Genomic DNA, 13,900 nt, shown 5'->3' with positions numbered 1-13,900 from the left:
TAAAAACAAATACTGTATGTTTTCACTTAGACATGGAGTGTAAAAAAAGCTGAACTCATGGAAACAGAGCAGAATGGTGGTTGCCAGAAGATAGAGAGTGGGGGAAACAGGATGATGTTACTCAAAGATATAATCTTTCATTTATGAGACAAGTAAGTTCTGGGGATCTAATTTACAGCACCATATTACCTTGCCAAGAAGTAGATCTTAAATGGTTTAACTGTGGAAAAAACTGATGTGAATTGATGGAGGCATTAATTAATCCTCTTCTGACAACCACTGTATACTATATATGTGTAACAAATCATCACACTGTACATCTGAAACAATGTTATATGTCAATCATACTTCAATAGAAATGGAAAAAAAACCCCAGTGGCCTACTACTGTTGGCTTTGATGATCAAATTCATATTCCAACACAGTCTAGTGTAGGAAGCCTCGCCTTACTCACGTTGGAGGAAGCCTCTGCCTTGTATGTTGGCCCATTATTCTAGTAATCTCTGGGGTCCCCAGCCCAGAAGCTAGGCATGTAGATCTCAGAAAAAAGACTGATGGGATCAACCCTCCTGAGAAAAGCATGAACTAGGGAGTCACAGCCCTTGCAGACCTATACTATAATAACTACCTTTAAGATGCTATAACAAGTTTAGCCGGAATGCCCGGGCAGCATACAGAGGACACAACACAGTGGTAGCAGCCTATGTACAACTGTGCCACCAGCTGGTAGTGCCAGAACCTACCCCGTGGTAATTGTTGGTTGGGAAGCTGAGAGCAGTCCAGAGGTAAGCCGCCTCCACTGAACACTGAATCATGCTGCTGGTTGTGCAAACTGTTCTAAAATTATGCCCAGGATTTAATTTATGGAGGTGACTGAATGATGAGACAAGCACCAATGCTATTGAAAGCAGAATTCATTACTTGCATTTCCCCAAACAGGAGGGCACAGCACACCATGCATGGCCATAGGGAAGCACCATGTTTGGACAGGAGGCAGAAGCAGGAGTAAGAGAAAGCCTATGCCAGATTCTTTATGGGAGTGTCCACAGGAAAGACAAGGCAGGGCAGAATGAACAATGTAGGACTGCCTGGTTTAGAGAGTTCTGGTGGGATTTAGGCTACAGGGCTTGTCTCTCCTTGCCTGGTGCCTAATCCTGGGATGATTTAGGTCAGGAGAAGTATTGGCTTAGTGTATGAGAATCAAGTAAAAGGTGTGGTTGGGGTTATCGGATGACATGAATGCTAAAGCAGTGTCTACCTGCCCACCATACGGACACCTGTGAATCCATCTGCATGAGGAGGAGCCAAAAATCACCAACATTACTGGGGGTGTTGTTTGGCCCTAAAGAACGGACCAACCAATTAGGAGCAATACAATGATTTGGAATGACCAGGCACACATGCCAGGGCCTACAGCCATAGATGATGCCCTGCTCACAATTCACGTAGAGACTCTCTACACATACCCACCAATGCCTGAATACCCTTGCTTCACACACACCAGTGGTAAATTATGGTAAATGTTTAATAAAATGCTCTTTAGGGGTATATTGTAAAGGTGATTGTGGCATTTAACAATTTACCTGCTGTTAATATTCTCAGCATGACTAATTCCACCTGATGTCACAGAATTGGGAAGAAATATGCACCATTAACTATCCCAACCTAGTACAAGCCAGTTGCAGTGCGCCCTATCCCCTTTCATATGAATGTACACACACCACTCACTTGTACCCCAAGTAATACCCTGATCTCTTACCCTGAATATACAAACTACACTACATATCTCTAGAACATATCTCAGAACGTACAAATCTTCCATACATCTGAACACATACATACAGTTGCTACTTGCACCCTGAATACACATATAAACCTTGTCTTACTAGATTTTTTACAGACAAAATCCTGCTCACATGCCTCACCTACAACTACATAGACACAAACATGCCCAAATACAAACAAAACCTAACACACTACCCAAAAGTTTACAACTGGAAAGCCTAAAAATACAAGCTTCAAAAAATACCTCATATATGGTTGTTTCATAACCACCCAAAAATATTCCCACAATCTCACAACTCTAAAACACATACTCTACAATTCCTGAACACATACACAACCTACCAGACTATTTCCAAATACACACACTGAACCACCCACATCTTGTAGGATACACATCCCATAAGTCACCAATGAACCCAAATACTTACACAGCCCAATCTAACTTACCAAATCCATAGAAGACTATCCCACAAACACTGAAAGCATGTATAGAAGCAACTCTACCAAGTTCTTCAATCATTACATTCCAGAAGTGATAGAAGCAGATCCCTGAACCCACTAACATACACACTCATGAACTAGCTATAAATATACAATCCCCCTTCACACTCAGATATGCACAAAACAATCCTTGTACCCTACACTTGTGACCCCCGCACACCCATGAACACGCGCGCACGCACACACACACACACACAATTTCCAACTCTAAATACAGACACCACCCAAAACGCTACACATCATTCCTCACATTTCTAGAATACAACATTACCACCACAATCCCCAAACATTCCTAAAACTGTACAAAAACCCTAGCATTCTCCAAAGGAAATCACTGACTATTCCTGGAAACCCCAAACACTATGAGTAAAATACATAATTCACCCCGTGCTGATAAATGTACATACAAAACAGTATACACTCCTACAACACAACATCTCTAGCACATCATTTATAAATGCATGTAAAACCCTTCCAAGTCCCAATTTAAAGGTCTCAAACTTCCACCTTCTTTCCTGTCAGCCAGCTTGTCAACTTTGTATTAGCTGATGGTTCCAGTTGATAAAAGGAATAAATCATACAAACTATTTCTTTGGTTCAGATGTCACACATACTAAACCGTGCAGAACTGAAAGAACTTTCACTTTTTTCTGGAAAATAAAAAACAAAACCAAGAGCAGTTGCTTCTGGATAACTATTAAATGAGAGAGCTCTTCAGGTTCTTAAGAATTGTCTGAACTAAGTTATGTTCTGCAATAATCAGTTTCAAAGGCACATGGTGCTCTGCTTTAGATTTATCCCATATGCTATTGTTTGATACTGGATTTATGTAACTGTGTTACTGCACAGTATTGAATTGGTATCCTTTGCACAGTTAGCAGTAAATAAAAATTAGCATTTAAAATTGCTAAAAAAAACCCCATATTACATATCCCAAGTACATACAAATACAATTCTGCAACTCTCCTGCATAAACATATAATCCCATTACTCTATCAGTACAAAAATACTCCCAGATATGTACTAATAACCTAATGAAAAATCCAAATACATACCACAAAAATATTCATCCAATCTTCCATGCTTCACAAATACACAAACGCACATTTCTTATCACAACCCCCAAATATACCCCAAATTACCCAGCACGCTACAAATAAGAAAACATACCTTATACCCTCAAATAAATATAAAGCTTCACATTACTCACATACACATAATCAGTCTCAAACACTCTATGAAATAACTCTACCATCTTCAGGAATACAGATGAAGCCCACACCATACAACACATTCATCTTCTCGTGACATATTACCAATCCTATAAAATAGTCACAGACCTGCCCTCACATCCCCAGATATGTGCTCACAGCTCCTGAAAATCAACAAAAGAAATGCATGTAACCAGACAGCATGCCCCAAATGCACAAAGGATCCATCCACATTTCAAAATATCAGCCTTAAAAGTAAAACAGCTAGTCATTTTACGAGCAAAACAACTTCATTCAGGAATAGCAGAGGAAGTGCAATCTGGAACATGCCAACTATGGCAACCTACAGGCAAGTGCAGAGAAGGAGAGAGGGACTTGTTTTTATAAAGGAGGGGAGTAAGTTGGGAGGAGTGGTTTTGAATCAAAGTTGACTGGAGAAGATCCAGAGTCCCGGGTGGTGGCAGCTTTTCATCCACCGGGTGGCTGGAGCAGTCAGCAATGCTTCTACCAGAGTGAGGGGTAATGCCTGAGGGCTCCCAGAGTCCCTACTAAACGACATTACCTTTATCATTTTCATAGAAAATAAGCAGCCCCTACACCAAGATTAACAGGCACACCCTCCCCAACATTGCCAGTATGCACGAGCAGCTAACCCTTCCTAACCCGACCCTACACGCAAACTGCAAACATTCAGGGGGCAGGGCCCTAAATCACAAACACATCACCCAAACACATTGAACGTGCCTGAGTTACAACTCAAACCCTATAAATAAACTTAACCCCATCTACTCGCAGAGAAACACACTCCGGACTTCCACTGAGCCCCAAACCATCACAGAGACATCAGCAACCCACACAGGACGATGATACACTAGTCAGATTCCCTCCAACTCTATAAAAACACAAATAAACCTCAAAAGTAGGAATTCATGTCAACAGATTCTCAGCAGACTCTCAAATAGGATGTGTGCAAAACCACGCAGGGCCCATGGGTCCTCCGGGGGCGCAGGAGACTGCAAAGACATGAACCCACGACACCCTTCCAGGTGCACACGACCACCCACAACCCCTGCTTCCAAACACAAGACCCACCCTGACGTCTTTAAATAAACCCTAAATCTCCACAACCCACGCACACCCACACAGTCCTTTCACTCGCAAGGAACACAGCCACGCACCACCTCAGGTCCCATAAGAACACGGGTACGGCGCTGGCAAAGGCTTCTAACTACCAACCAGCTCCCCCCATGACACAGTGTAGGGCTAAGTGCACACACTTAACGGGCTGTGAGCAAGGACGTACCAATGATAACACAGGTACGACTCCCCGCGCCTGGTCCCGCAAACCTAGGGGTTACCTACAGCAGTCCTAGGTTACAGCTCCACTCCACAGCCACCCCTCCTGTACTCACTCCCTTCGCAGCATCCCCCCCAGGCACAGTAGAGCCTCCACACCCCACTCCCAGGGTGCCTCCACCCCTGCAGCTGACCCGCGGACCAAGACACCTGGACACGAAAAGGGACCTGCTGACCACCCGAGACCCCAGACAGTGAACCCTGGGCCAGCAGGCGCCTGGAGCCCGGGGTGGCCAGGGACCCCTGAACACTGACTACCAACCCCTGAGCAAGGACCCTAGACTCCTGAGCGGTGACCCAAGACGTGCGGGCGGCCCAGGCCCCAGAACCCTGACCAACAACCCCTGAGCAAAGATCCCAGGCTCCTGAGCGGTGACCCCAGACCCACGGGCCGCCCCGACCCCTGAACGCTACATATCTGAAAAGGGGTTAATGTCCAAAATAGGAGGATCTCCTTCAACTCAACAATAAGAACTCAAAAAAAAAAAAAAAATGGACAAAGGACTTGAATAGACCTTTCTCCAAAGACCTACAAATGGCCAACAAATATAGGAAAAGTTGTTCAACATTATTAATTGTCAGGGAAATGTAAATTAAAATCACAATGAGATACTGCCTCACACCTGTTAAAATGGTGGGAGTGTTTCGCACTGCTCATCTACTACTGGGATGTATTTTGCATCTTCACCACATCGCATCCAGATGCATTGATAAGGGTTATGTTTAGTTTGTTGGGATGTGTTAACCAGTATGGCTGATATTCTGGCACATGCAAAGTGCTTGGTCATGACCACTCACCTCTAACACCTGAGAAGTGGAACGATAATGTACCCACCTAGTGGGGTTTTTTATGGATTCGGCAAGCATGAATATAAACGTATTCCTCATAGTACCTGGTACCTACTAGAAACTATTTTATTTTTTTTTTAAGATTTATTTATTCAGAGAGAGAGAGAGAGAGAGGCAGAGACACAGGCAGAGGGAGAAGCAGGCTCCATGCAGGGAGCCCGACATGGGACTCAATCCCGGGTCTCCAGGATCACACCCCGGGCTGCAGGCAGCACTAAACCGCTGCGCCACCGTGGCTGCCCACCTGCTAGAAACTAAGTGATGCAAATTCACATTCTCTATGGAGCCTGATGAACACAGCTGGGCACTCACGCTGGGTCTACTCTTCCCTCAACCGTTTTGGCTGTCAATATCTGGGTCACGGGAAACATGCTGCATTCTAAAGATCACCAGGCACTCATAATTTTAACTTATATTTCATGCCTGTTTCATTGCACTTGAACTATGAGCCATAGGAGTTTACTTCTTCCCTGAACAACATTTGTGTTTGGAACTTTGCAGGGTGCCCTATGTCCTGTGTTACCTGGCTTAATTTATTCTGCCTGACAGTGATAGGAGCAGACAGTGGTCAGGCCTTGGATGTGTCCTGGAAGGAGGTAATGAAGACTCAGTGGTCCCATCCTTAAAGAACATGTGTGCCAAAGGCAGCAGGCTCACAGGTCCTGTTGACAGAGTGGACAGTGAAGCTCACCCTCTCATGGATGGCCTGAGTCTTTCATGAGCCAATGGTTACCAGTTGCCAGGGATACAATACTCACGTTAGTCTTGAGAGAGCACAACAGTGCAGGATACTGAAGCAGGATTAGGGCCAAGGGAGTAACAGGGCAGAGCTCGGTCAGGAAGGCACTCCTTAAAGAGCTCCGGAAGCATTCTAGCAGGAGGAAACAGAGAATGCTAAGGCCCCAAGGTGCGTTGCAAGAACAGAAAGAAGGCTGCTGCACTGGGGGGTCATGACCAAGGGCAGAGGGGCAGGCAGTGAGAGGGGGTTGGACCACATGGTGCCTGGGAAGGACACTGAGGAGTCTGGAGTTTGTTCTGAGAGCAGTGGGTGCTAAGGAGGGGAAATGAGAGGCAGGAAGGTGGTGTGAGATCATGGGGAAGAGGGATCCCCCCCCCACCGGAGGAGGTGACTCACACACAGTGTCAGGGGAGAGAGTGGGATGGGCAGCAGGGCAGAGTGGGGAAGGACAGTGAGAACTGACATGCAGGGGGCCTCGTGCTGGTGTGACCCAAGGACACAGTGCGGTAGGACATATGGGCAGGCAGGACAGTCAGCAGGGCCAGACCTGAGAAGGGCCCTGTAGTGGGAGCCACTCAAGGAAGAAACCAGATTTCTCTCTCGGGAACTGTCCTCAGGTCTACTACTCTCCTGGCAGAGTCTATCCAATGGGTCAGCTGTGTTCGCACATTCTGGAGAGGACTGATCAAATGTGACGCCCTGGAGGAGAAACCCTGACCTCCTAGCCACCCCACTGAGGACAGGATACCCACTCCTGTGGGGTGTCAGCCCCACCCTGCATCCAGCCACCAGATGTGATACTCCCAGACCTGTCCAGGTAAGCGTAAGAGGACCACAGACCATCCTAGGGGAATGGCTGCCCTAGAGAAGAGACAACATGAGCGTGAACAACAGATCATAACAAACAAGGGTCAGGCTCTCACAGTCATCAATATGCCCCAGGTCCCTCCCAGGCCAAAACCCTTTCCACCAAGTCACGGTGAGCCACTATCACACAGCCCCATGGAGCTCCACACATCCTCAAACACACAAACTCTCTACCTATCAGATGCCTGGTTGTGTACCCAGAACCCTCGTGCCCCAAGCAGACATACACCCCCAATCCCAATAAAATTACAGCTATGGTCTTGATGCAAAAATGCACTCCCAATCATACCCCACTAATCAAACACTTAAACACACACATCCTCATAGCCCACAAAAATCCATTCCCCCACCGTATCATTCCCCCATCAATCACACAAATCTTCAACAATAATGGACTACATTAAAACCAAACTCACATACTTAATATTAAACACGATCCCCTACTCCCAAATATACCGGAGTGTGAATGTCCACATATGTACAATGCCTCCAAAGCTCAAACACATAAATACCATCAAACGGACACACATGGGGTTTCCTACCTCTCCTACATACTCCCCAAAACAAACAATAACCTCACCACCCTGATACAAACACATACCGGTCTCCCTCTTGAGAACCTATAAATAGCATCTGTCTACACCCCCCCAATTATAGACACACAGCTCACAACACCCCAATTATAGACACAACAACAACACAACAGTTATATACACTGACAACCCAAATCTCCCAAGTCTCTCCACTCCCTAAATTCTTACCCTGACAAGATAGGTGAGTACACATATAGTGCTGAAGCCTCAAACACACAAATCTAACACACAAAGCATTAAAACACATGACCTTGCGTCTTCTCAAACGCATATACGCATATTCACAAGTCTCAAAATGCAGATCCAGCCACACACACACACACACACACACCATGCCACACCAACTGTATACTCACAGCTCTCATTGCCCCCAAATCACACATACGCAATCCCTACACATTCTTATTATGCCAAACCACCGCATACCCCAAACATAGACCCATAGGATCCCCCCATACCCGTTTATCCTGATTCATGTTTTCTCCCCCACCTCCTTCCAAACATGAAATACACACACACACACACACAACAATCCTTCCAACCCCTGTCCCCAACCAAGGTCTCCAGAAAAAAAAGTACTCATCAGATCATCTTAAACCTGAATGAAAAAAAAATATATATATATTCATATATATGAATATATATATATATCCACTTGCCTATATATATCCATTTGCCTATATATGTATCTCCAACACTTCAAGCCCCTCAAAATACACAAGAACACTTTAAAATTCATCAAATTCCTAGATACCTTACATAAATACACACACCTGCAACCTTTCATGCCCCAAACACATATACCTAAGCAACCCCCAATCCTCAAACATATAATGACTCATTAAACACTCTGAACTCACACCACAACTCAACCTGTGCGATATACACTCCACACACCCACATCAACGTCCCACAAGACCATAAATATTCACAGGAACTCACACAAGCCCAGCGCATACACACCCTGCACCTCACTGGCACACACATGTACACAGAGCTCCAACCTCATGACGAGAGGTGCTGTCTACACGGCCTACAGCATGACAACCTGCTCATACCCAGTGTGGATGTTTCCACAAAGACCTGAGCTCAGAATTCTGACCCCAAGCTCCCACTTTGCTTTACAAGTAACCACTCAAAAGCTGAGCCCACAAAAAGGTAGTGACCTCCGCTTCAAGCATCTATAAGTACTCAGTGCTAACTGTCCTGCTCCCGATATCCTGCTTTCTGTGACCTGAGATGTATGATTAGTACACAGTCCTGTCATTTTATTGGGGACAGGTTATGAAGGAGACAGTCACTAGGAATCCACTCGTACGAAGAGAGGCGGTTCAAGGAAGTGATGATGGCACCTTTCCCTGAGGAAAGAGATTCACCATGAGGGAGAAAAGGCCAGTAGGAGACTCACCATAACAAAGGCCCAGAAATGCTGGGTGGGTTGTCCAAGGGAGGTGGGAGGCAGGAGGCAGGAGGCAGCTATGTGGTCAGCTGGTGACCATATGAATCACATGGCTCCCTCTGGTGGGTTTGCAGCTCCACATGGACAGAGAGAAAGGGTCATCCCCTCCGAGAAACATGAAACTGTGATGAGCTTCCCAGCCCTAGGAGCATCTTGAACCTTCAGAAGAGAAAGGAGAGCATTTCTAATGGGTCGGGAACATCAACGCCATACCTACCCAGACCAGAACATCCAGCCTGTGGTCTCAGCCCCCAGCCCTTACTCATGGACAAAGCCTCTCCACCTCCGGCCTTGTCAGCTCACTGACCCCTAGAGGTCCTGCCCAGCCCTGAAGACTCAGGTTTCCACTGAGGCAGGCTGGTGGACAACTAGTGATCCCCAATACTCCCCACCACCCTGGGCACGTGGTTCTGCAGACTCTTACCTCCTGGACCCTGTGTGGAGGGTGTCCTTGCCTACCAATCATGTTCCAGAAAAGAGAGCTATACCTATAGCTGCCAAGGTGACTTGCAAGGGCTTGCCTGGGAGAGCATGCCCTCTGGCCTTCTGTCTAGGAATCCCTACAATGTTCTGAATACTGTCTGTCACACAACCTGACACGTGCCACCCGACATACTTGCAAAAGTTCTGCTCTGCACAGCCACAGTCCACCAGGCCTATCCATCTTGGGACCCAAATGCCAAGACCATAAATGCTGGAGGAGTGTCCACTTGCCTAACATACAGATGCCTCTGAACCCATCTGCATGAAGAACTGGAAATCATCAAATTTACGGGGGGTTCTTTGGCCTTAAAGAAGAGGCCAGCCTGATTAGGAGTAACGCAATGGTTCAAAATGACCAGAGTCAATGCACACACACAAGGACCCAAAGCTCTGGATGCCCCATTCACAATTCAGAGACACCCATATACACACCCAACGGTGCCTGCTTCAGACAGACACAAACACACCAGTGGTGTGCTGGTAAATGCTTAATAAAGGCTCTCAGAGGAAGGTGGGGAAAACTTTCATCTGAGGTTTTTACCTGGTATAAATATTCCCAGCATGACTAATTTCAAGCTACCTATCTAACATCACTAAACAGGATTAGAATAGATATGCGCCACTGACCTTGCAAAGTTAGTATGAGCCAGTTCTAGCACACCCCATCCCCTTCCATGCAAATATGTGCACACAGTCCACCTGTACCCTGAGTAGAAACTCAACTCACACCCCAGATACACACACACACAAAAACCACATGTCTATACATACACTCATATATACACACATATCATTCTCCTGAACATACGTGAACATTTTTATCCTCATTCTGACCTATCAGACACATATAGAAACACACTAGTCTTATCCAAAGAAATACGCTTTAAATACTCCTAACAACTTCATGCCCTATGAATAAACTTTGATAATTCATGCAGTTGGTGACGGATATATATACACAAAGCAGCCTATATACACAAGACACATAGGAACATCTCCAGCAATCCATTCATGAAGCAACTTCCAAATGCCAAACTGTCCCTGATGAGTAGCAGCCAGCTCTCACGTCTGCAAATACGAATAACCATATCATGTACTTCTAATACACAGAAATATAATTCTCCCACTCCCCTATAAACAGAGCCCTATCTCCCCATCAGATACAGACCTACTCACTTCCCAAAATACATAAGTAAGCCTAATGGCTCCCTCCTAAAAGTACAAACACATGGCCCCAGCAAATACTCCTTCAAATGACCATGCCCCTCGAATAAAGACACACATCCCTCCACAAGCCCCAATTATACCTACAATAATCCGGTACACAACTATGCTAACACATCACCCACACCCTGTTTCACATACACCTATAACACCACGTGACCTGCACCTACATGACCTCACACCCCTGAATTCTCACACAGAATCAACTCTTCCGTCTTGGACGATACAGATTCATACAAAACCACATCACACTGGCATATGAAGCATCTGCCAGTGCCATAAAATAGTCACTGGCTTTCCCTCTGCACACCAAAATACAAACAGGGCTCCTGACAATCAGAAAATGGAATACACAGAACCATGCAACAAGCTCTTAATACACAAATGATCCCCCTTACATCGCCCACATATACAAAACCAGGATACCTAAACGAATACAGGCAGGCACCTCTCCAAACACGCCCCTCCTCACATGCACATAATCTTCCCGAATTTGCCGTTACTCACACAGGTCCCCAAGTCATGGGGGGAAATCCACATGCATCATACTCCCCCAAACAGCGAACCACCAACTCCTTGAGCCCGTATGCACTCTGACCTCTTAACTCCCTCCAAAACAACCCTCAACCGGCTTTCACACGCACAGGCTCCACACCCGCCCCCTCATCACAGAATGCACCTACCAATTCCCACCTGACAGCGCCTTCGAGCCCTACCTGTGCTCCACTCCCCTTGCAGCCCTACGGTCACAGCAGAACCGCCACGGCTCGCCCCACCGCCACCCAGGTCCCCCCCCACGCACCGCACCAGGTCCCGCGGCTCAGGACACTGAGACACAGAGGGGGACCTGTGGGCTGCGGGAGAACCCGGAACCCTCGGCGCAAACCCGAGACTCCCAAGGGCTAGATCCAGGCCCGAGGACCCCCCAGACCCCCAAACGCAGATCCCAGACCGGAGGTGCCTGATACCCCAAAGCCCTGGGCGCAGACTCCATTCCCGCAAGCACCCACACACCCGAACGCACCCCAGAGGTGCAGGCTCCCCAGGCCCCTGAGAGCAGACCCCAACCCGACGCCCTACGGCCCTCGAGACCCGCGAGGGTGGACCCCAACGACGGAGCGCTGACGAGAGACCCTGATGCAACCCAGGACCCCCAACCCGAGGACGTCCGGACCACAGACCCAAAGGGCCCCTAAGGCCCCAAATCCCCAAGCACAGACCTCAGAAACGCGAGCTCCTCAGGTCCCGAGGATGGACCCATGCATGCAAGACCCACAGACCCCCAAGGCTCTAAAGGGAGACCCCAACCGCTGAGCGGAGACCCCAGACACCCGGGCCGCCCCGACCCCTGAACGCTGACCCCCACCCCTGAGCGGAGACCCCAGACCCGCGGGCCGCCCCGGGCCCCGCCGCCGACCGCAGGAACCGGCCTCAGCCCCGCGGGGTCCAGGCGCGCACACCTTGAACCTCCAGAGAGTCGGCCCCGGCCCGTCCACGCCGCCAGCGCCGAGGGCCACACCACCCGCACCGGCACAGCCGCGCACGGAACACCACCCTCGGCGGCTACCCCCGAGAGCCCGGGAGCACGCCCGGCCCTCCACCGCCCACCGCGGGAGCACGAGGCCGCCCCGCGCCCCCCCCGCCCCCCCGCGCACGGCCGTCAGGACCCGCCCCCCCGCCCACGCATGCGCGCCTCCCCACAACGAACCGACTAACGAACGCGGGGAGCCGTTGGGGGCGGGCCCAGGGCCCAGGCGTCCCGTCCCCGGTGCGCGTGCGCGTGCGCGTGCGCGTGCGCGTGCGGGCAGGCGCGGGGCACGTGCGGGGGAGCCCAGAAGTCCCTGCCGGAGAGGCCAACCAGAGGGTCAGGGCGCCTCGGGCCGGCACCGGGACTCCCGCACCCCGCACTCCTTGTGGCCGGGTCCCCTCCAAGCCAGCGCTCGGGAAGTGAGCCCTCGCGGTCATCACGTCCTGGACGTGCCCTCTGTAACCTTCCTCGGGACGCGGGCAAGTGCCCCTGAGCCCGAGGCCTCGCGTGTGCACAGTGCTGCTCAGCGGCCGCCCGCGTCCTGCTGCAGGAGCCCTGCACCCGCCGCGCCCCGAGCCCCGAGTTCCACGGAGGCCCTGTCCTGGCGGACGATCCAGACCCGACCCGGAGCACTCGCAGGGGTCCTCCCGCCTCCACCGACGCAGCCTGTTAGCCTAGGGTTCCCGGTGGGCTGGTCCCGAGCTGAGCACCCGCCAGGGGCCCCGGTGGGCTGGTCCTGAGGTGTGCACCCGCCAGGGTCCCCGGTGCAGCCGGTCCTCGGCTGTGCACCTGCCAGGGTCCCCTGTGCGGCTGTTCCGGGCTGTGCACCCGCCAGGGTCCCCGGTGGGCTGGTCCCGAGCTGTGCACCCGCCAGGGTCCCCGGTGCAGCCGGTCCTCGGCTGTGCACCTGCCAGGGTCCCCTGTGCGGCTGTTCCGGGCTGTGCACCCGCCAGGGTCCCCGGTGGGCTGGTCCCGAGCTGTGCACCCGCCAGGGTCCCCGGTGCAGCCGGTCCTCGGCTGTGCACCGGCCACGGTCCCCGGTGCGGCTGTTCCAGACTGTGCACCCGCCAGGGTTCCTTGCAGGCCGTCCTTACACCGCGGGCGCCCACGGGGCACTCCTGGGGATATTGTAGGTGGCTCAGCAGCAGTCTGGAGCTCGCTCCCTCTGCTGTTGGAATACCCGGATGTTCAGTGGCAGTAGAAAATGACTCAACTTTTTAATATTTGTGGAAGAAGCTCCCGTCGTCACAGCTCTTGCTGGTGCCTTGGGAGATGAGGGCTATTTCCTGGCACCGCAAACCTCCTA

At 49.8% G+C, this 13,900-nt stretch overlaps 1 protein-coding gene across 1 annotated transcript; it reads right to left on the bottom strand.

The window, feature by feature from the left end:
- Positions 1-5,387: 5,387 nt before the first annotated feature.
- LOC144291726 (uncharacterized) lies at positions 5,388-13,031 on the bottom strand. The gene is made up of 5 exons (XM_077861763.1): positions 12,968-13,031; positions 12,527-12,777; positions 7,250-7,301; positions 6,460-6,572; positions 5,388-6,363 (listed from the first exon to the last, which is right to left on the bottom strand). The coding sequence occupies exons 1-5, from the start codon at positions 13,029-13,031 to the stop codon at positions 6,355-6,357; spliced, it is 489 nt and encodes a 162-aa protein (XP_077717889.1). The 3' UTR covers positions 5,388-6,354.
- Positions 13,032-13,900: the final 869 nt, after the last annotated feature.

This window comes from Canis aureus, chromosome 1 (genome assembly GCF_053574225.1).
Source record: "Canis aureus isolate CA01 chromosome 1, VMU_Caureus_v.1.0, whole genome shotgun sequence".
Taxonomy (NCBI): Eukaryota; Metazoa; Chordata; class Mammalia; order Carnivora; family Canidae; genus Canis; species Canis aureus.
The sequence above is the reverse complement of the archived record's forward strand: the minus strand, read 5'-3'. Positions and strand labels throughout refer to the sequence as shown.

Bases quoted from the DNA above. Each gene is read 5' to 3' on its own strand.
- LOC144291726 (XM_077861763.1), bottom strand. From the start codon at position 13,031: ATGACCGCGAGGGCTCACTTCCCGAGCGCTGGCTTGGAGGGGACCCGG. The intron at 7,302-12,526 runs GTGTGCGCGCCT...TCTCTTCTCTAG, and splicing joins CGACTCTCTGGAGGTTCAAG to GGCAGCCATTCCCCTAGGAT. The intron at 6,573-7,249 runs GTCTGGGAGTAT...TCCTCCTGCTAG, and splicing joins TCTTACGCTTACCTGGACAG to AATGCTTCCGGAGCTCTTTA.